Below are 24,178 nucleotides of genomic sequence, written 5' to 3' on the forward strand. Positions count from 1 at the left end.
AGGAACCACTACACCCAGCAGGGGACAAGGTTTCCAACAAACCCCAAGTGACTGAAACCAGTGGTTTCCAGTGCAAAAATACACTCAGCATCCAAGGGAGTTAAAGTGGTTTTAAACCCTCACATATACCAAGTGAAGTGAATAGTCTCAGATACACAGAGATGAAACAAATTGTACAACATACGTTTTACCTGTATATCTGCTGTCTTTAGCTTTCTACAGACTTTGGAAAGGGCAGATCCTTCTTTCTTTTTCAGCAGAACATAGGGGTTGGTGTGAAGAATAGACTTGCACTGTGGGAGAGCTGATTGGAGGAAAGGGACACACCCCCTCTCAACATAGCCAGAGGAACAAAGGAACATGCAGAGCTGTAGTCTGGATATACAAGCTCCCTACTCTAAGCTCCCTCCCCAACACAAATTTTCAGCTACTGTTATCTCATGTGTTGGTGGAGAGCTTGTCAGAAGTGACTCATGCTGATAACAGAGGAACAAAGCACAAGAGAGAAACGGCACTTAGAGCTTTGGAGAGAGATAAGTAAACACTGCATTTATATACGTGCTTAGTTTAACTTTCATGAATGGGCTTTACAACCACTTTAGTTATTAAATGTTTATATATGTTCATTCTCAATACACTAACAAAATACTAAAATTAACAATAATAAAGATAATGCTACAACTACTGGTAACCCAATGTTGATCCATACATATTAGTGGATACATGTTTTTGTATTCAGGTCAGGTCTGAACAGAATTATGTAACATTTTGGGAAAAATATACAGCCAAGAAGTCCAATACTTGATGCCATTATAGCAAAAACCTCCACAGCCACCATGTATTTCCCTCTGGTGCTCAGATAGGCTGGGATCATGGCAATCCAGACACTGCAGAACACCAGCATGCTGAAGGTGATGTACTTGGCCTCATTAAAACTGTCTGGTAATGTTCTGGCTAAAAAAGCAATAATGAAACTCACAGCTGCCAGAAGCCCCATATAGCCCAGGACAGAGTAGAAGCCGATAACTGAACCCTCATTACACTGAATGATGATCTTCCCCTGATAAGAGTGATTGTCCCGATCCTGGAAGGGTGGAGAAATAGACAACCAAGTGACACAGATTATGACTTGGACCAGTAAGAAGACACAAATGATCAAATTGGGCAGTTTGGTTCCCATCCATTTCTTCCAGGGACTCCCAGGTTTGGTGGCTTTAAAAGCAATACACACCATGATACTTTTGGAAAGTAGAGAAGAGACGGCAACTGAGAAGATGACACCAAAAGAGGTGACACGCAGCATGCAGGTCACATCTACTGGATGGCCAAGGAACAAGAAGACACAGAGGAAGCTCAGCATGATGGAGACCAGGAGAAGATAGCTCAGGTTCCGGTTATTAGCTTTAACAATGGGGGTGTCCTGGTAATGTATAAATATCCCCAATATTAAACCAGTCAGAAGACAACAGAGGATGGAGACAGCTGAAAATACTGCAACAATGGGATCATCAGTGTAGGAGAGAAATTCCACCAATTTTGGAACACACCGATCCTTCTTCTCATTTGGCCATTCTTCATCAGGACATTTCATGCAGTTTTCACTGTCTGCAGGAAGAACAATACAAACACAATGAGCATCGGGGTCAGAACTTCTGAGAAAATAAATTGTCTTGTGTTGCCTAACTGCTAGCAATTGGATTTCTATCAGTGCATTGTGGGGGAGGAAAAGAGAATATAATAAATAATAAATATGATATACTGCAAATATAATACAAATATAATAAAAAAAATATATAATGTAATAAATTACCTAAATACTGAATATAATTCAGTGGCCTATTGGCGCATTCCCATTATGTCTGTGTCTCTTGGACACAGCACATCACCGATCGGCAAATAGGCTGTGATTGTTGCTTCTGATTACAACATGGATGTGATTGGACACAATTTAACCATTCTGCCTGTGACTCAATCTGCTCTCTTTCTCCTCACATAGAGCTCGCAAGTGAGGAGAGAGTGAGCCAGTCTGTGTTGCCAGCTGGGGATCAGTAAGTTTTGAAGCATTTTAACAGTTTTTCACACACTGATCACCCAGCCAGTGTCCCCAATCCACATCTGTCTCAGTGTCCAATCCACATCTGTCACAGTGTCCCCAATCCACATCTGTCACAGTGTCCAATCCACATCTGTCACAGTGTCCCCAATCCACATCTGTCACAGTGTCCAATCCACATCTGTCACAGTGTCCCCAATCCACATCTGTCACAGTGTCCAATCCACATCTGTCACAGTGTCCCCAATCCACATCTGTCACAGTGTCCAATCCACATCTGTCACAGTGTCCAATCCACATCTGTTGCAGTGTACTCGTGATCAATCAACATATGTCACAGTTTACTAGCAATAATCCACATGTCAGTGTACCAGTGATTAACATCTGTACCCAGTGTCAAATCAACATCTGTCATAGTGTACTAGTGATCATCAACATCTGTCACAGTTTACCAGTGATCATCAGTATTGGTCACAGTGTACCAGAGATCAACATCTGTCACAGTGTACCAGTGAACAACATCTGTCATAGTATACTAGTGGTGTACCAATGATCAACATCTGTCACAGTGTACCAGTGATCATCAATATCGGTCACAGTGTACCAGAGATCAACATCTGTCATAGTGTACTAGCGATCATCAACATCTGTCACAGTGTACCAGTGATCATCAATATCAGTCACAGTGTACCAATGATCAGCATCTGTCACAGTGTACTAGCGATCATCAACATCTGTCACAGTGTACCAATGATCAACATCTGTCACAGTGTACCAATGATCAACATCTGTCACAGTATACTAGTGATCATTATCAGTCACAGTGTACTAATGATCATCATTATCAGTCACAGTGTACCAATGATCAACATCTGTCACAGTATACTAGTGATCATCATTAACTGCAACACCATAGGAATCGTTTACCTACTTACCTGCGGTTGTGGGTCATATTATGTTGGGAAAATTCTGGAAGTGTATAAAGGACCATGTGACTGACATCACTACAGGGATTCCAGACAGCCCTATCACAAGACACTTTGCATATATACACAAATATCGAGCTTACACTCTTCAATTTACTGCATCAGCAAGAATACATCCCCCACCTAGGGGTGGAGACTTTAACCACTTAAGGACCGAGCCCTTTTCTGACACATGTTGTTCACAAGTTAAAGTCAGTATTTTTGGTTAGAAAATTAATTAGAACCCCCCAAACATTACATATATATATATATATATATATATATATATATATATATATATATATATATATATATATATATATTTAGAAAACACTCTGGGGAATAAAATGGCGGTCATATTAATATTTTTTGTCACGCTGTATTTGCACAGCGGTCTTTCAAGCGCCATTTTTTTGAAAAAATTACACTTCACTGCATTAAAAAAATTAAAATAAACAGTAAAGTTAGCCAATTTTTGGGATATTGTGAAAGATGATGTCATGCTGAGAAAATAGATACCCAACATGTTACAGTTTAAAATTGCGCATACCCGCAAAATGGTGACAAACTACGGTCAATAAAAATCTCCATAGGCGACGCTTTAAAATGTTTTAACGGTTACCAGTTTAGCATTACAGAGTATCTCTTTTTTTAAAATTATTGCTTTCACTCTTGCAATCACGGCAATACCTCACATGTGTGGTTTGAACAGCAATTTAATTTGTGGGCGTGACTTCCGTATACATTTTTTTTTCGTGCGCAAGCTCACGGCGATGGGGTGGTTAATTTTTTTTTTCCTATTTATTTTATTTTTTTAAATTTTAGCACAGGTATTTTTAAAAAAAAAATCTGATCACTTTTATTGGTGTCACAAGCAATGTGACAGGTACTCCTTATGGAGGGATCGGGGGTCTCAAATCTCCACTGCACTTCAATGTATTCAAAATGGCATTTTTGAATACACTCACTTTTTAAATTTGGCGCCTTTAGCAGCCGAGTAACCCGGACGTGACGTCATGGATGCCGCCTCCAGGTTACGTCATTGGAGACCTGATCAAAGAAGTAGCTGAAAAAAGACTTCAGCTAGCCGGCGGATGAGCCGGCTGGTTGCTCGGGTATCTCGGTGGGACGGGAGACCCGTGCAGAGCCGCGAAAGGTGGCGGGAGGGGGGCGTCCCCTCCCACTCGCTGGGGTAACGATCGAGCAGCTCCCGAGCTACATCGGTCATTACAGCCAGAAAGCCGACCGCCGGCTCTAAGAAATTGTACCAGGATGATGCCGCAAGCTATCACCCCGGTACATCCACTTTATGCAGCCAATGTACAGCTATGGCAATTTGCGTTACGTGGTTAATCGGTTGGTACTACAAATCAAAACTAAATCGATTTTTAGATAGAAAGCAACCGAACATCAAGGTCTTAACGATTCAATTTGTTTTGCACCTTTCCTAAATTCAGACTAATTCAAGCCTGGGTGTGGGATAGGTTTTAGAATGCACCTAATACTCACTTTACACTCTCGTTTGATCGCTTATTACTAATATTGAGTTACACTCTATAGTAGGGAAGGGCTGGATATTCGAATTGGACATAAGTTTGACTTGAACATCGGGTGTCCGTGTGTTCGCCGTACAGGGAAAAAAGTTCTAGCGAACATGCAAACTCTATTAAAGTCTTTAGGATACGAACATGAAAAATCAAAAGTCCTAATTTTAAAGGCTTATATGCAAGTTATTATCATAAAAAGTGTATGGGAACCCGGGTACTGCCCCGGGGGACAAGTATCAATGCAAAAAAAAATAATTAAAACGATCATTTTAACAGAAGCAGTGATTTTAATAATGCTTAAAGTGAAACAATAAAAATTAAAAATTCCTTTGAATTTCATGTCTGGGGGGTCCCAATGCTATGCCTGTAAAGTGGCACATCTGTACAATGTATGTAGCCTGCTGCAGCAATACTGAGATTCCTAAAGGAAAAAATTTCATTCAAACTTGCTCATGGCTGTAATGTATTGTCGGCTCCCGGCAATACAGATAAAAAAAAAGAAAAAAAAAAAAAAACAACAGCGTAGGGTCCTCCCCAGTCCATACTAGGCCCTTCGGGTCTGGTACAGATTTTAAGGGGAACCCCACGCCAAAATAAAAAAAAAATGGTGTGGGGACCCCCAAGTTCTATACCAGACACTTATGCCGTCTGGCAGGCCAAGATGAGGGGGAGAGCAAGCGCCACCCTCCTGAACCATACCAGGCTGCTTGCCCTCAACATGGGAGGGTGCATGCTTATGGGGACAAGCCTCTTCCCGACAACCCTGGGCTGTAGTTGTGGGGGGGCTGCGGAAGGGGGGCTTATCAGAATCTGGAAGCCCCTTTTAACAAGGGGGCCTCCAGATCCAGGCCCCCCTATGTGAATGGGTATCGGGTACATCGTACCCCTACGCATTCACCAAATAAGTGTACAAAAATCACTCCAGCACATGCGGGGTCTTGCACTCGGTGGGGGGTGGCCCTTGGACCCGCTCACTGACTATATATATGAACCTATAAAAGACAGCGCTTCCAGGAAAGTGATATAAATAATAAGTGCAATCCTTCAATAAATAAATAAATATATAAACAATCTAATTCATAAATATAAAGTGCACTTAGTAATAAATATATATATATATATATATATATATATATATATATATACTGTATATACTGTATATATATATATATATATATCAATAAATACATATAAAGTGCAATATATCGAAGATGCTTAAGTGCTCAAGTAAAATAGTGCTAAATAAAGTGCAGTCCAAAATTATAAATTCACTGAAATGCCAGATAAAGTGCTGGACAAAAAGTGCTTGAAGTGCTCCACGCAGTGACAAGTGCTCTAAACGACCCTTTTGGGGATCCACTCACCAGATACTAGGAATAATCAAGCCTCAAAGAGCAGTGATTCTCCAAAATAGCCCAGGGGATGGATGGATCAGCACACCGCCAAACAAGCCTCCAACCTTAAGTGATAGCCCCCTCTTGGTTAGTCACTCGGAAAGGAAGGGAAGCAGTGGCGGCTGGTGCTCAAAATTTTTGGGGGGGCGCAAAAAGAAAAATGTAATAGGTATTGCTTCGCGTCAAAAAACGCAGTAAAAAATTGCGTGACTTTGAAGTCATAGTACAGGCATGGCATAGGTGATGGTACAGGCATGGCACAGGTGATGGTATAGGCATGGCACAGATATGGTATAGGCATGTCACAGGTCATGGTACAGGAGATGGTATATGCCCCCTTTCAATGCAGTGACCAGTGTACATGCCCCCTTTCAATGCAGAGTTCAGCGTGCGTGCCCCCTTCAATGCAACTGTGCTGTGCCCCCTTCAATGCAATGAACAATGTGCTGTGCCCCCTTCAATGCAATGAACACTGTGCTATGCCCCCTTCAATGCAATAAACACTGTTCTGTGCCCCCTTCAATGCAATGAACAATGTGCTGTGCCCCCTTCAATGCAATGAACACTGTGCTATGCCCCCTTCAATGCAATAAACACTGTGCTGTGCCCCCTTCAATGCAATGAACAATGTGCTGTGCCCCCTTCAATGCAATGAACACTGTGCTATGCCCCCTTCAATGCAATAAACACTGTGCTATGCCCCCTTCAATGCAATAAACACTGTGCTGTGCCCCCTTCAATGCAATAAACACTGTTCTGTGCCCCCTTCAATGCAATGAACACTGTGCTGTGCCCCCTTCAATGCAATAAACACTGTTCTGTGCCCCCTTCAATGCAATGAACACTGTGCTATGCCCCCTTCAATGCAATAAACACTGTGCTGTGCCCCCTTCAATGCAATAAACACTGTGCTGTGCCCCCTTCAATGCAATAAACACTGTTCTGTGCCCCTTCAATGCAATGAACACTGTGCTGTGCCCCCTTCAATGCAATAAACACTGTTCTGTGCCCCCTTCAATGCAATAAACACTGTGCTGTGCCCCCTTCAATGCAATGAACACTGTGCTGTGCCCCCTTCAATGCAATGAACACTGTGCTGTGCCCCCACAATGCAATTAACACTGTGCTATGCCCCCTTCAATGCAATAAACACTGTGCTGTGCCCCCTTCAATGAAATAAACACTGTGCTGTGCCCCCTTCAATGCAATAAACACTGTGCTGTGCCCCCTTCAATGCAATGAACTCTGTGCTGTGCCCCAACAATGCAGAGTTCAGCGTGCATGCCCCCTTCAATGCAATTGTGCTGTGCCCCCTTCAATGCAATGAACTCTGTGCTGTGCCCCCTTCAATGCAATGAACACTGTGCTGTGCCCCCACAATGCAGAGTTCAGCGTGCATGCCCCCTTCAATGCAACTGTGCTGTGCCCCCTTCAATGCAATGAACAATGTGCTGTGCCCCCTTCAATGCAATAAACACTGTGCTGTGCCCCCTTCAATGCAATGAACACTGTGCTTAGCCCCCACAATGCAGAGTTCAGCCTGCATGCCCCCTTCAATGCAACTGTGCTGTGCCCCCTTCAATGCAATAAACACTGTGCCCCCTTCAATGCAATAAACACTGTGCTGTGCCCCCTTCAATGCAATAAACACTGTGCTGTGCCCACACAATGCAGAGTTCAGCGTGCGTGCCCCCTTCAATGCAACTGTTCCGTGCCCCCATCAATGCAGAGTTCAGCGTGCGAGCCCCTTTCAATGCAGAGCGCCACAGCATTGTCCCCAATCACTGCAGAGCGCCACAGCATTGTCCCCAATGATTGCAGAGTGCGCCACAGCATTGCCCCTAATGATTGCAGAGCTCCACAGCATTGTACCCCAATCACTGCAGAGTGCCACAGCATTGTACCCCAATGATTGCAGAGCGCCACAGCATTGTACCCCAATCACTGCAGAGTGCCACAGCATTGTCCCCCAATGATTGCAGAGTGCCACAGCATTGTCCCCCAATAATTGCAGAGCGCCACAGCATTGTCCCCAATGATTGCAGAGTGCGCCACAGCATTGTACCCCAATGATTGCAGAGCGCCACAGCATTGTCCCCCAATGATTGCAGAGCGCCACAGCATTGTCCCCCAATAATTGCAGAGCGCCACAGCATTGTCCCCCAATGATTGCAGAGCGCCACAGCATTGTCCCCCAATGATTGCAGAGCGCCACAGCATTGTCCCCCAATGATTGCAGAGCGCCACAGCATTGTCCCCCAATGATTGTAGAGCGCACACAGCATTGTACCCCAATGATTGCAGAGCGCCAGCATTGTCCCCCAATGATTGCAGAGCGCCAGCATTGTCCCCCAATGATTGCAGAGCGCCCACAGCATTGTACCCCAATGATTGCAGAGCGCCCACAGCATTGTACCCCAATGATTGCAGAGCGCCAGCATTGTCCCCCAATGATTGCAGAGTGCCACAGCATTGTCCCCCAATGATTGCAGAGTGCCACAGCATTGTCCCCCAATAATTGCAGAGTGCCACAGCATTGTCCCCCAATAATTGCAGAGCGCCACAGCATTGTCCCCCAATGATTGCAGAGCGCCACAGCATTGTACCCCAATGATTGCAGAGCGCCAGCATTGTCCCCCAATGATTGCAGAGCGCCACAGCATTGTCCCCCAATGATTGCAGAGCGCCAGCATTGTCCCCCAATGATTGCAGAGCACCAGCATTGTCCCCCAATGATTGCAGAGCACCAGCATTGTCCCCCAATGATTGCAGAGCGCCAGCATTGTCCCCCAATGATTGCAGAGCGCCAGCATTGTACCCCAATGATTGCAGAGTGCCAGCATTGTACCCCAATGATTGCAGAGCGCCACAGCATTGTCCCCCAATGATTGCAGAGTGCCACAGCATTGTCCCCCAATGATTGCAGAGTGCCAGCATTGTCCCCCAATGATTGCAGAGTGCCAGCATTGTCCCCCAATGATTGCAGAGCGCCAGCATTGTCCCCCAATGATTGCAGAGCGCCAGCATTGTCCCCCAATTATTGCAGAGTGCCAGCAGTGTACCCCAATTATTGCAGAGTGCCAGCAGTGTACCCCAATCAATGCAGAGTGCAGCATGCGTGCTCCCTTCAAACTTACCTGGCGGCGGCGCGGCTCAGCTTCTTCCTCCTCTTCTGCGGCGGGTCCTTCTCCCTCGTCTCGGCGGAGGGAACCGGCGGGCGGCCTCTCCTCTTCTCTGAGCGGCGGTGACGGTGAGTGACTGACGCACGCACCGGCACCGCCCCCATTCGACGTCGGCGATATCCTGGATGATGATTGGTCCAGGCTGGAGACTGGACCAATCACAGCCAGGATATCACGAAGGTGGGGGTGGCCAAGCGCTGTTTCCTGCGCCCAGGTTACGCCCCCAGAAGGCAGCCAATCGGCGCCTCTTCTGGGTCGTAACCCCCACCCCCCCTTTAGCCACCACATTGGCCGGCGAACCAATTTTTTTTTTTCCGAACTTTATTGTTCTCTTTGTCCTTTTTTTTTTTCTTTTTTTTTTTTTCTCCTTTTTTTTAGGGGGGGGGGGGGGCGGCGCCCTGGCGCCCCCTATGCACGGGCCGCCACTGAAGGGAAGGAGCCAGACATAGTGAAGCTCTATACAAATATTCAACAGCTTCATGCCCTGGAAGCGGCCAAATGGGCTCCTGACACCAGTAGACGATGATGTAGATGAAGGTGAATGTACCGGGCGGCCTGGGAATGAATGGAAGGTGCTGCAGGCTCTCCCCCCTTCCTCTTCCACCTCCATTTGGCAGCTTCCAGGGCATGAAGCTGTTGAATATTTGTATAGAGCTTGAGTGGATCCCCAAAAGGGTCGTTTGGAGCACTTGTCACTACGTGGAGCACTTCAAGCACTTTTTGTCCAGCACTTTATGTGGCATTTCAGTGAATTTATAATTTTGGACTGCACTTTATTTAGCACTATTTCACACTCAGCACTTAAGCATCTTGGATACATTGCACTTTATATGTATTTATTGATATATATATTTTTTTTATCACTAAGTGCACTTTATATTTATGAATTAGGTTGTTTATATATTTATTTATTGAAGGATTGTAGTTATTACTTATATCACTTTCCTGGTAGCGCTGTCTTTTATAATGTTTTATTCCATCTTGGTTTTTACCTAAGTGAGCAGCAGCTTCAGGTAGCACTGGTTTACACATTATTATTTTAGCACGGGTTTTAAATTTAATATATATGAACCTACCTATGGTTTTGGTAATCAGTCCAACTTGATTCCTGGAAGTGAAAGCTTGTGCTCTTTGTTTCTCCATCTGAGGTAGGCCATATTGGGAAACAAATATTGGACTGGTATTCTTGATGCATTCATCTACATACTCTGAATATATTTTAAGAATTATGTTATGTCTTGATCTTCAAGGCTAATGAAGGCCTATGGGGACCCTTTAAGTATACCATTGGGTCCTGGGATACTTGGAGTCTTTCTTATACAAATACGTTTTTACAGTGAGAAGTGATATCCTATTTACAGTACATCATAGGATATGTCCATTTCCTTGCCTTAATTTGGTAAGACTTTGAGCTTCTCAGATTGGGCCATTCTACTTCCTCTCTTTCTTCTCATCTACTATGGTCTCTATAGATTGCTCATTACTCCTTTTGTTTGGTTTATGTAGAATTGTGCAAGTCCCATGGGCTAGTAGGCATAACCCTCACTGGAGACATTTTAAACTTTGTTCCTTGATTTTGGTTGATGTCGTATATGGTGGCTATCAATCACAATTACATATATGATTTATGTTTTATATATTAGTTATTGATTCAATATAACTGTTGCTCCCACCTGTGTTTTCCAATCTATTAGACGTTGATATATAATGTTACATGATGATATTGAATAATTCTTGATGTAGATTATTTTGGCTTGTTTTTTTTCTCATTATGATATAAACATCTATTTTCAGTCATTGCTGTACACTGTATCTGATAATGTGGTCCTGAAGAAGCCAGGGCTCCTGACAAAACATGGTGACCACTCCACTATTGAAGAGATACATGAGATTCAAGCTCTCTACAAACTTACCATAATGCTCTGTGCTGTATGGTATATGTATTTATGTTTTTAATGTATTTTTTTTAAATATGTAGTACTAATAAAAATGTGTAATATTTTTATACATTCTGTGTGTTGTGTTCTCAAAGACATATTTAAAGTCCCGCTTCTATATAGTTTCCCTTTTTTTTGCTTTAAAGTTATAGAGGCCACCAAGTATGGTATATATCTGAAAACTGATCAATCCTGATGTCCTGACTCATTTCTTGAGCCCTGAAAATGCCAGGACAGTAGAAATACCCCCAAAATGACCTATTTTTGGAAAGCAGACAGTCCAAGGTATTTAGTAAGAGGGATGGAGGTTTATTTGGAGTTGTAATATGTTTTCATAAAATTTGGGAAGATTAAGAATAGGGATGGCCTGGCTGTTCGCGGCAAATTTTGCTTGTTCGCAGCCCGCCAATTTTGCGAACACATGGCGTTGTTTGCGGCGGCCATATTCGTTTACATTGGGGAGAACTTTGACCCATGACACAGCCGTCAGGTGGAACGAGACAGCCAATTGAAACATTTCAGCACATGGACATACCCCCTACCCTATAAATAGACCAGAGCTGGCAGCCATTTCACAGTCTGCTTTTTGTCAGCATAGGGAGAGGTTGGCGAGTGCATCAGGGACAGATTGCCAGACACAAATAGCTCTGTTAAGATCCACAAAAGTCTTTTTCAGGGCTGGTATTTGGTATAGGTCTACAGTCTCTTTTCAGTGTAGGGACAGGTATGCTGTGTTCATTAGAGATGGACTTGCGGTTCGCCCGGCGGTCAGTTTGCGGCAAATTTTGCTTGTTCGCTATCCCGCCAATTTTGCAAACACATGGCTTTGTTTGCGGCGGCCATGTTAGTTTACATTGGGGAGAACTTTGGTCCATAACACAGCCGTCAGGTGGAACAGGACAGCCAATTGAAACATTTCAGCACATGGAAATGCCCCCTACCTTATAAATAGACCAGACCTGGGGGCCATTTCACATTCTGCTTTTTGTCAGCATAGGGAGAGGTTGGCTGTGCGCATCAGGGACAGATTGCCAGATACAAATAGCTCTTTTAAGATCCACAAAAGTCCATTTCAGGGCTGGTATTTGGTATAGGTCTACTACAGTCTCTTTTTAGTTTAGGGACAGATATGCTGTGTTCATCAGGGACAGATCGAGATCGGCAGTGACACAAATCACTCTGTTAAGATCCACAAAAGTCCTTTTAAGGGCTGGTATTTGGTATAGGTCTACTACAGTCTCTTTTCAGTTTAGGGACAGGTATGCTGTGTTCATCAGGGACAGATTGGTAGTGACACAAATTGCTCTGTTAATGTCCACAAACGTTATGTTAAGGGCTGCTATTTATTTGGTATAGGTGTGCAGTTTTTCAGTTTAGGGACAGGTATACCTTTTTCCAGATATACTGCGATTCTCTAGAGACTTTTGTCACAGGGTAATATAAAAACATGACAGGCAGAGGATGAGGCAGACACTAACGCAGGGGTGGTAGGGGTAGGGCAGGAGCAGTAGGCCAGAGCAAAAGTGTGAAGTTTCAGAAGGTGCGTTCGATTATGTCAAAGGACGCAGCAGACTTGGTTCAGTGGCTCACTCAGCCGTCCTCTTCTGCACCCTCCTCACCCTCTCTATCTGCACCCTCTTCACTCTCTGCTGTGTGCACCCCCAAAGACACCACCACAAACACCACCACCACATACCCTCCATTTGAGTCATTGGAATTATTTTCCGATCCATCGCAAGACATTTGCGATGTGCAGCCACTCTTGGCCTCGGATCAGGAAGAGGAGGTAGCAACAGCCACCACTCAGCAGTCTGACGACAGTACACAGATCAGCCCAAGGAGGTTGGTCCCCGCTGTTGCTACCTACTCCGAGATCTCGAATGTTAGTGGTGGGGAAGGTGATGTGGATGATGACGTGTCTATGGATGTCACGTGAGTGACCGCAAGAGAGGAAGAGGAGGGGAGTTCAGAGGGAGAGACGGACTGGCAGTGTTAGGGTGCTGGTGGTAACCTGGCGACAGAGATAGGCCCCGATGTCCGCTAGAGGGCGGAGCTTGGACGGGACCCCCAAGGTAAGTGACACAGGCTAGCCTGAGGTGCGGAGTCTAAGTATCCACCGGTTTTCGCCAGAGCCTCTAGTGGTGAGGATGGAGTTCGCTGCGTGTGGATACCAGGTCGCGGTCCTCAGGGTCGCCCCACCAGGGGTGAACCGATCAAGGTCCGAAGGCGGGTAAACAGACAAGGGAGATCCGAGAGAATGGTCAAACAAGCCAGGGTCAGGACGGGCAGCAGACAAGCGGAGTCAGGAACAAGCCAAAAGGTCAACAGGAAATCAGCAGCAAAAAGGTCACAGGTTCAGGAACAACGGCAGGAGCTTAGGACAAGACAGCACTGAACCTGTGTGCTGATCCAGCTTAAATAGAGCTCTTCCTAGATGAGAGGGGTGGAGCTGGAATAGCCTGTGAGACTTAACTCATCCACTGCCAGAGCCTTCCTGACAGGTTCCTAACAGGCAGATAGGGAGGAGAGGCAGGCAGAACTTGCAATGCACAAGAGGTACAAAGCAGACTGCAAAAGTATCAAGAGCGAGCCATCAACCATGTACAGTCACATCTGGTGCTCCCAGGATGCCGGCACATGGCTCCGCAGTATGGTCTTTTTTCAATGTGACCGTTTCTGACAACAGTGTTGCCATCTGCAGCCTTTGCAGTCAACGTATAAGTCGCGGTAAGCCCCATACTCACCTAGGGACAACCGCCTTAAGAAGGCACCTGAACTCCCATCACGAGCCCTGTGGGAGCAACACTGTCAGAACCCACAAAGCCACACTCCAGGCTCTCATTGTCCAGCCTCTTCTCCTTCTCCTCTCTCCTCACAATTGTCCTCCACTCCACCTTCCATCATGACGTTATCCCGTTGTTCTGGAAAAAGGCAGGCTTCTGTGGCCCAAATGTTGGAGCGGAAAAAAATTACGATGCCGGATAACCCTCTTGCCCAACGTTTGACTGCTGGCTTGTCGGAACTGATAGCTCGCCAACTACTGCCATATCAACTGGTGGACTCTGAGGCCTTTCGTAAATTTGTGGCCATTGGAACACCACAATGGAAGGTCCTAGGCAGGAAATATTTCTCTCAGAAGGGCATTCCCGAGCTGTATGGCCATGTTCATCAGCAAGTGAATATATCTCTGGCACACAGTGTTGGTGCCAAGATACATCTGACCACAGACACATGGTCTAGCAAACACGGGCAGGTAAGGTATATCACTTTTACTGCCCACTGGATGAACCTTCTGACGGCCGTCAAGCATGTAACCCATGGCACCCGTGTAGATTTGGTTGTACCGCCACAGATTGCATGCCGGCCTGCCTCTTCTCCTCCTCCTCCATCCTCCCTCTCCTCCTCGGCTGACTCCTCTTTTTCCGCTGCTACCGGCTCTTCCGCTGCGCCGCCCAAGATCCCCAGAACCTATTACACATGCCAGGTGAGACGTTGCCATGCTGTGCTGCGTCTGTTGTGCCGGAAGGCCAAGAGCCACACTGGTCCTGTACTCCTTTCAGCTTTGCGTTCGCAGGCAGATCAGTGGCTGACACCGCTCAATTTGACAGTTAGTAAAGTGGTGTTTGACAACGGTGCCAATCTGCTGAGCGCGCTGAAACGGGGCAAAATAACACACGTGCCATGCATGGCACACTTCCTGAACTTGGTCGCGCAGTGATTCGTTGCCAAATTCCCTGGGGTCCAGGACGTCTTGCGGCAGACCAGGAAAATCTCTGGCCATTTCAGAAGATCTTACACAACCATGGCTTGCCTTGCTGACATTCAGCGGTGACTCAACCTGCCCGTCAGGCATCTTATTTGTGACTGTCCGGCGTGATGGAACTCAACATTGCATATGCTTGATAGGCTGCTCCAGCAGAAACGTGCAGTTAACGACTACCTGTACGAGCTCTGCGGCAGAACAGGTTCTGGGGAGCTTGGGTTTTTTTCACCTCGCCAGTGGCTGCTCATGCGCGACCCATGCAGACTTCTGCGGCCATTCGATGAGATCACCAAACCGGTCAGTCACGGCCAGGGCGCCATCAGTGACATCGTACCTTACGCCTTCTTTCTGGAGCGTGCATTGCGTCATGTAATTGATCAAGCTGTCGAGGAGCAGAAACAGGAAGATGAGGAAGTTGCAATGTTGGATGAATTCCCAGTGGGTGCTACTCCATCTGAGACAAGTCAACAACAGAAGTCTGAAGAGGAGCCATGTGGGCTAATTTTTGGGGCCTATCCTGGCCGACACTTACTTATTTATCCTGTGAATGCCTAGTGTACCTTCAGCCACAGAATACAATGTTCTTAGCTGTCAGGTAAACCCATGTGGGCTAATTTTTGGGGCCTATACTGGCCGACACTTACTTATTTATCCTGTGAATGCCTGATGTACCTCCAGCCACCAAATACTACGTTCTTAGCTGTCAGGTAAACCCATGTGGGCTAATTTTTGGGGCCTATACTGGCTGGCACTTACTTCTGTATCCTGTGAATGCCTAATGTATCTCCAGCCACATAATACTCATGGTAAGCACCACATACCTGTAAGATCCTGGTACCTTCGGTACCTTTCTAGCCTCTTACTTCCGCATTGCGTTCCACCATTCAGGTAGGTGGAACGCATATAGTTGCCTGTTTCTTTAAACACCGATGATGTCATCACTAGGCGCCGCTCTGAGCGGCTATTTCAACCGCCGGTGTGCACTCACAAGAGGTTCGTGCAAACCGCCTGTTATACAGCCTTGTCTGACGCTGCCGAATCCTCCAGCTATTATCCCAATACCTGGATTGAACCTGTATCTCGCTACCTGATCCTGTATCTCGCTACCTGATCCTTACCTCACCACCGGACCCCTCATCTCGCTAACCAGCTAGTGATAAGTACCCCGCAGGGGATTCCTTCCTATCAACTTACACTATCTATCCTTGCATACTAAAGACTGTTGCTAACTCTAGGATCTATGCACTGCTATATCTATCATCTGCACCGTTACCTAGATTGCTAGCTCTTGAGCCTACTACCATCTATATCCTTGCACTAACTTAGCATCTCCTGTACACTTCATCTGCTATCCCCTACCATCTGTTACTTGTACATGATTGCTAACCTTACTGCATACTATCTATCACCATCTGCTATCACTCCTGCAACATTACTACCTGAGTGCCTATCATTAATTTGCTATCACTACTCAAGCCTATCCCTTCAGTATAACACCTCACACTATTGCATACAGATCTATCACTCCAGGAACATCTTATTAGAGTGTTTGTGTATGTGTATACTGAAGCAGGCACAATGATGAGTCTGGAGAGTTGGATATGGTGATTCAACACATCTCTACAGGACTACTGAGTGGAAATTCTGCAGCTGCAAATCCAGTTCACTAAAACAAACCCCAGAGCGTTACAATACCTCTGCACTTCCCTGTCTGAACCACAACTGTAACCTGCATTGATCAATCTTCAATCAGAATAAAATACACTTTATTTTGTTCATCATCGCCCTGTGGTTTCATTCTGTCCATCCCTCAAAGGCTCTCTTTCTTGTCTACTGGTCTGTCTCAGTACACTTTTTATGCATATGGTTTCAGAGCCAAGGGAAGGACCGCCATATTTATGGGGATCCCAGTGGTACTATGCAAAATTCTTAAGTTAAACCAACCCCCGTTTTTATCTATATGATTAATTGCTGCAAGCACTCCACTATCTCACAAGTGCAATGACAATCAATGTGACTCAATAAATTAATATTATAGAAGTGGAGAAATTTGTGATAAAAATAAATGCCATTGTGTGGAATAATCACAAATAAATAAATAAATAAATATATATTAAAAAATATACATAAATATAATTAATGTGGACACACGTGTGTAAAGTCAGTTTTGTGCAAAAAAAAGTCCCAATATAAAAGGTATAGCCACTTAAAATTAAATTCTTCAAAAGTGCTAGTAGTGCTGAATATGTACAGATATAAAGCCACGTAACGTGACAAGTGCTCCAAAGGTGACACAGTGAAGATCTCTCCCAGAAACCTGTGCACCCCCTTGTGATTGGGCGCTCACCTTGATAAGTGTGACTTTGCACTTAAGCTCAGTCAAAGAGCGCTTAATATCTCCATGGATGGAATCTATTAATTCCCCCCAGATGGGGATCCTTCATAGGGAATTGCTACTTCAGGTACACAGCAATCGCATCATATATATAGAAGGAAAAGAAACTAGCTAGTGCTGAGATATTTTAAAATTTTATTAAATGGATGTGTCAAACTACTCACATTTAGAAGGTGCTACAGTGCACCAATCTATCACAGGCATCTATTAGCAGGTGGGTTTCGTGGTGGTGTGGTGAGACCAACAGCCTAGCGAAAGCAGCAGCATCCGCCAGCCTCTCAGACACAGGCTCGGTCAGTGCAGCATTCCATCCACCCTTGCCCCTCCCCTACGCGTGACGACACTGGGACATTGTGTCTTCATCAGGTTGAATTTAGATCTATAGTAGTCTTTCTCTGATCCATGTAATGGGGGAATTTACTACAAGTAACAGTGGGATTTACTAAATGTAATGGGATGGATTTACTACATGTAATGGGGTGGATTTACTACACATAATGGCAGATTTACTACATGTATTGGGGGATTTGCTACATGTAATGGGGGTGGATTTACTACACGTAATGGTGGATTTACTGCATGTAATAGGGGGGGGGGGGTTACTACATGTAATGGATTGTATTTACTGCATGTAATGGGGTGGATTTACTACATGTAATAGGGGAATTAATTGCATGTCATAGATTGGATTTACTGCATGTAATTGGGTGGATTTACTACATGTAATCGGGGGATTTAATACATGTAATGGGGTGAATTTACTACTAGAGTTGAGCGAACACCTGGATGTTCGGGTTTGGCAGGTCCGGCAGAACTTGAAAAAAAAGTCCGGGTTCGTGATCTGGACTTAACCCGAATTTGACCCCGATCCCGAACCCCATTGAATTCAATGGTGACCCGAACTTTTGAGCACTAAAATGGCTCAAAAAAAAAACATGGGAAGGGCTAGAGGGCTGCAAATGACAGCAAAAGCTTGTTAAGAGCATCACAAGTGTGCTGCAAACAAATGTGGATAGGGAAATAACTTAAAATAACATAAACATAAAAATAAAAAAGAATCATCTTGATCTAGGAGGACGAGGCCCATATGGAGTAGGAGGTCGAGGTGGCGGTGGATGTGGCGGGGTAGGTGGAAGCTGCGGTGGAGGAGGACGAGGTAGCCAACACTGGTTTTTGTTTTTAATTTTATTTCTTTTTAAATTAGGGTACACCCCAAAAGAGTGAGAAAGATCAAAAATACAACAATGGCTGGGTAAGGCCGGTATACATGTCTATTCTGCACAAGGTATGGACAAGTCCTGTGGGATCCATGCCTGGTTCATTTTAACGAACGTGAGCTTGTCCACATTGGCTCTGGACAGGCGGCTGCACTTGTCTGTGATAACGCCCCCAGTCGTGCTAAATACACGTTCAGATAATACACTGGCTGCAGGGCAGGCCAGCACCTCCAAGGCATAAAGGGCAAGCTCAGGCCATGTGCCCAATTTGGAGACCCAGAAGTTGAAGGGGGCAGACCCATCATTCAGTATGTGTATAGTACGTAAGGAATGGTAAGGAACTGTATATGGTATATGGTAAGGTACGGTGATGGCGGCGGGGGTTTTTTTTTTCCCCCTTCTGGGTTGAGTCTGGCCTTGGAAAAGGTATGTATCCCTGGTTGTGGGCTGGGCTCTCCCAAAGCTGTCTAAGTTCTGCGGCCGTCTGGTAGGGACGGGGCGGCACTGGTCTTGACAGGGACCGGGATTCTGAAAAGCCTGTGGTGTATGTGCCCCCACTCTAGGGGTGCCATAATTCACGGTGGATGGCAACATAGCAGAACTTAGGAGCTGAGTATATTCCTGGCAGGATCAACTGGTATCTTTCTGTACTTTCAGGGTCTTTAGAAGAATAAAGCATAGGGAAATGTGCACACATGGAAGAGATGTACTACATTTTTTCCTGACACACTTAACTACAGAGGTAACTTCTGCCCGGTCCAACAATAACTTACTAACAAATACAAAATCTACCGGTAATGTTGGAGATCTCTCCTTCTGAACACAAGACACACTCATAGCAACATTTATGAATTGAAGATCCAAACTTTTTTCTGCTTCCAGGTAAACAGGAATCTGAGCATCGAGATACCGGAATCTGAAATCAGATATTTCTATTATTATTATTATTATTATTATTATTATTAATATTATTATTATTATTATTATTATTATTATTATTTTGTAAAGATCCATCATATCCCATGAGGTTATACAATCTAAATGTTATAAATAGGGAAAGAGGTTCTGGTTTGCCTCTACCATGAGTTCAAGGTGAAATATGCAGGTTTGAAATCCATTCAAGGTGCAATATTTTGGGGGCTTTCATTCATTTCGGGTGTTTATTCATCTCAATTGTATGATGGCCTCTATTTTAGGTTGAATTGCCCTTTTATTTCAAGGCTATCCTTTAAAAATAGATGATTTTGGTTTCATGGGTGGTGTTTTGGGGTTTTCAGAATTTCTTTTGTTATTTTTGTATTTTTGTTTTCTGATGATAGGGCTTTAAATTTAGGGGGCTCAAAGCACAACATTCACTTGTTTCTGATCTGATCTGTACTTGAAGCTGCCTTTTGTTCACAGCACACAGCTGCAAAGTTAGAATGAAAGAAAAACAAAATACAAGCATAGAGTGCAGCTAAACCACCTCACGGTATATGCCTCACATTTACATCATCCCTATTTTCCTAGTTAACCCCTTCACACCAACTGTACCCAAATATGTGCCCCCCACTACCAGATGACATGGCTACGCAAATCATCACGGACTGTGGAAACTTCGCACTGAACCTCATGCAACTTGGATTCTGTGCTTCTCCACTCTTCCTCCAGACTCTGGGACCTTGATTTCCAAATGAAATTCAAAATTTTCCACAGTCAGTGATGATTTGGGGAGCCATGTCATCTGCTGCTGTTGGTCCACTGTATTATATCAAGTCCAAAGTCAACGCAGCCCTCTACCAGGAAATTCGAGAGCACTTCCTGCTTCCCTCTGCTAACCAGCTTCATGGAGATGCTGATTTAATTTTCCAGCAGGACTTGGCACCTGCCCACACTGCTAACAGTATCATTACCTGGTTTAATAATCGTGGTATCTTTATGCTAACTTAAACCCCATAGAGAAACTGTAGGGTATTGTAAAGAGGAAGATGAGAAACACCAGACCCAACAATGCAGATGAGCTGAAGGCTGCTATCAAAGCAACCTGGGCTTCCATAACACCTCAGCAATGCCACAGGCTGATCGCCCACCATGCCACGCCGCATTGATGCAGTAATTCATGCAAAAGGAGCCCTGACCAAGTATTGAGTGCATAATATACTGTACATGGACATACTTTTCAGTAAGCCAACATTTCTCTATTAAAAATATATTTTTTTATTGCTTTTCTGTAATATTCTAATTATCTGAGAAACTGAATTTTGGGCTTTTACTAGCTGTAAGCCATAATCATCAAAATTAAAGGAAAGAAATGATTGAAATATTTAACTTTGCGTGTAACTCATCTACAGTTACTCTTGCTGGGTGCAGGGACAGGACCTGCTGGTAAGAATTCCATATAAATTTGAAATTGCATGTATTTATCATACAGGTGCCAAAAATTGGGACTTTGGTGTCGGTGGTGCCTGATCACCGTAACCAACTCCTCACAGTTACTCTTCGGAAGTGCAGGAATGGGACCTGCTGGTAAGAATTCCATACAAATTTGAAATGTCATGTATTTGTCATCCAGGTGCAAAGAATTGGGGCGTTGTTGATGGTGGTGCCTGAACACCATAACTAACACCTCACAGTTATTACTCTTGCTGGGTGCAGGAACGGGGACCTGCTGGTAAAAATTCCATAAAAGTTTAAAATCGCATGTACTTGTCATACAGGTGCCAAAAATTGGGCCTTTGATATTAGTGGTGCCAAAACAATGTAACCAACCCCTCAAAGTTACTCTTGCTGGGCGCAGGAATGGGACCTGCTGGTAAGAATTCCATACAAATTTGAAATCGCATTTACTTGTCATACAGGTGCAAAAAATTGGGCCTTTGGTGTTGGTGGTGACTGAACCTAGTAACCCCTCACCGTTACTCTTGCTGGGCGCAGGGCACAGGGACAGGGCCTGCTGTTAAAAATTACATGCAAAATTTAAATTGTATACACCTGTCATATAAGTGCAGAAAAATTAGGCCTTGGGGGTTGGTGGTGACCTAAACCAAAAACATTGTTGGAAGCTAGCAGAATTAAGGTTGAGGAATCGGATAGGCAGCATATGCAGTCATCAAAGGATGGCAGACCCCTAGCAAATTCAATCATTTACATCATCATCAGGGGCTTGATAGTTGCTGTTGATCCAGAAGTCAGCTGGTCAACAGGGTCTGTGTACAGATGCACTCTTTTGTCCATCACAAAACCTCCAGCAGCACTGAATGACCGTTTGGAAAGCACGCTGGATGCAGGACAGGCCAGTAGCTCCATTGCATATTGAGCACGTTCTGGCCAGTGGTCCATCCTCAAGACCCAGTAACCCAGTGGATGCTTACTTGGAAAGGACTCCAAGTATGCTTTTGCCCCTAGATAACCATGCACCATATGATTGAGACGCTGCAGGTGGTTGCTTAAACCTAACAGCCGTGGGTGCTGCTGAGGACTAAAGAACTGTTTAAAGGCATCGGTCAGACGGCCACCTTCTCCACTGCTCCTCTTTTAGCTTAACGATGCCTCAGAAAAACGTCCAGAGAATGTTAACCTCCCAGTGTCTGGAAAGGTGTTACACAATTTTTTTTTCAAGGCCTCTTCAAGATGTTTCATCCTCTGCTCTGCAACTTTACACTTGTAACATCGATCAAGAAGGGTTGCCAACCAGTAATTATCCCTCTCCTTGATAGCACAAATCCTCGGGTCCTTTCACAGGCTTTGCAGAATCATGGAGCCCATGCAATGTAAGTTGGAGGAGGCATGAGCTTCTGAGTCCTCTGGGTCACTAAGGATGACATTGTCAGGAGCAACCTCTACCCAACCACGTACAACTCCTAGGGTTTCTGGGGAATCAAAACCATCCCTTGAAGACTGCTGTATGCTATCCTCTACATTGATGCTGCCGCAATCCTCTTCCTCCTTTTCCTCTTCCTCCTGTGTGTTTTGTAGCCCTGCAGGATAGATATCTGCATAAGGGGGGCCTTGTCAGGAAAGGAAGTCCTCATCTTCCTCCCACTGTCCCACTGTTCTGCCTCAAGTTTCCTTCCATGATTCCACAAAGCGTGTGCTCCAGCAGGTAGACTAGATGGATAGTGTCACTGATGCATGAATCGTCCCAGCTCACCATCCTTGTGGTCTCTTCAAAGGATGACAGGATGGTGCATGCATCCTTTATCAAAAGCCAATGGCTTTGCGAAAAAAAGCCAAGCTCCCGAGCCTGTCCTTGTGCCATACTCACACAGGTACTCATTGATGGCCCTCTGCTTCATGTGCAGCCACTGCAGCATTGCCAATGTTGAGTTCCACCTGGTGGGCATGTCACAAATAGTGATGTCGCAAACCTAAAATTTGCCGTTTGCGAACGGCAAACGCGAACATCGGCGAATGTTCGCAAACAGGCGAACCGGGCGAACCGCCATAGAGTTCAATAGGCAGGCGAATTTTAAAACCCACAGGGACTCTTTCTGGCCACAATAGTGATGGAAAAGTTGTTTCAAGGGGTCTAACACCTGGACTGTGGCATGCCGGAGGGGGATCCATGGCAAAACTCCCATGGGAAATTACGTAGTTGACGCAGAGTCGGGTTTTAATCCATAAAGGGCATAAATCACCTAACATTCCTAAATTGTTTGGAATAACATGCTTTAAAACATCCAGTGTGTGAATACGATCAGGTATGATGTTGTATCGATCAAGTAGTGTAAGGGTTACGCCCGCTTCAGTGACAGACCAAACTCTGACAGACCAAACTCCCCGTTTAACAGTCAGTCAGTCAGTCCATTTGCACAACCGCAAACTCCCCATTTGCACAAGATTGGATACCAAGCTAGCCATGTCCCGTTCCTTGTCCTCACTGACATCATTGAAGGTCTCTTCCTCCACCCAGCCAGCCACGTACAACACCAAGGGTCCCCGAAAGGTGACAACAAGCCCCCTGTGACGCCTGCTGTGGTTGGTCTTCCTCCTCCTCAAAGCCACCTTCCTCCTCTGACTTCTCTTCTTCAGACTCCTCTCTCTGCGTTGCCACAGGTCCAGCAATCGACAACGACAAGGCTGCTTCTGGTGGTGATGGGGACCACAACTCTTCCTCTTAATGCTCATCTACGGCCTGATCCAATACTCTTCGCAGGGCACGCTCCAGAAAAAATGCATATGGGATGAGGTCGATGATGTTGCCTTGGGTTTGACTGACCAGGTTTGTCACCTCCGCAAAAGGATGCATGAGCCTACAGCCATTGTGCATGATCATTCAGTAACGCGGCCAAAAAATACCCAGCTCCGCAGAGGCTGTCCTCTTTTTTTTAAATTAAAGAAAACAAATGTTTTTTCTATGAAAAATTATCCCGTGGATCGCTTTTGGTCTGTTCACAATGAAGCAACGACCTTATCATCTGGGGTGTGCCAACACACTCCTAGAGGAGATCGCTTCATTGTGATACGCAAGCCCCTTCACTACAACAAGGTAACGATCACGAAGGGGAATTGACACATGTATGTGCCTTTTTTTTTGTTTTTTTGCAGCCACAGTATAGCACCAGAGGCCAGAAAAATTAGACATGTACACATGCATGAAAAATAAGGTATTGTTTCAGCCGCTGCGTAAAAATTGAGGTTTTCAAGGCAGAAAGTGCAGAAAGTGCACTAAAACATTGTGTCTTGAACCGTAGTTGGTGGCGGAGACATCACGTAAGTCATCCGGCATGCAGAGATTAAATATAGC

The 24,178-nt window shown here is 45.0% G+C and overlaps 1 protein-coding gene across 2 annotated transcripts in view; it reads right to left on the reverse strand.

The window, feature by feature from the left end:
- Positions 1-712: 712 nt before the first annotated feature.
- Positions 713-24,178, reverse strand: part of LOC309563189 (vomeronasal type-2 receptor 26-like) — a gene marked incomplete at its 3' end in the record, with an annotated part of 305,613 nt that continues 282,147 nt past the window's right edge. The window contains exons 2-3 of one of the 2 annotated variants that reach the window (XM_082267547.1): positions 19,246-19,369; positions 713-1,605 (exon numbers count right to left, since the gene is read on the reverse strand). In XM_082267547.1, the coding sequence (XP_082123673.1) occupies positions 713-1,605; positions 19,246-19,369 (1,017 nt within the window). The remainder of the gene's footprint in view (positions 1,606-19,245; positions 19,370-24,178) is intronic. The other variant, XM_082267548.1, reaches the window with a different exon arrangement.

This window comes from Pelophylax lessonae (genome assembly GCF_965119305.1).
Source record: "Pelophylax lessonae genome assembly, chromosome: 1".
Lineage (NCBI taxonomy): Eukaryota > Metazoa > Chordata > Amphibia > Anura > Ranidae > Pelophylax > Pelophylax lessonae.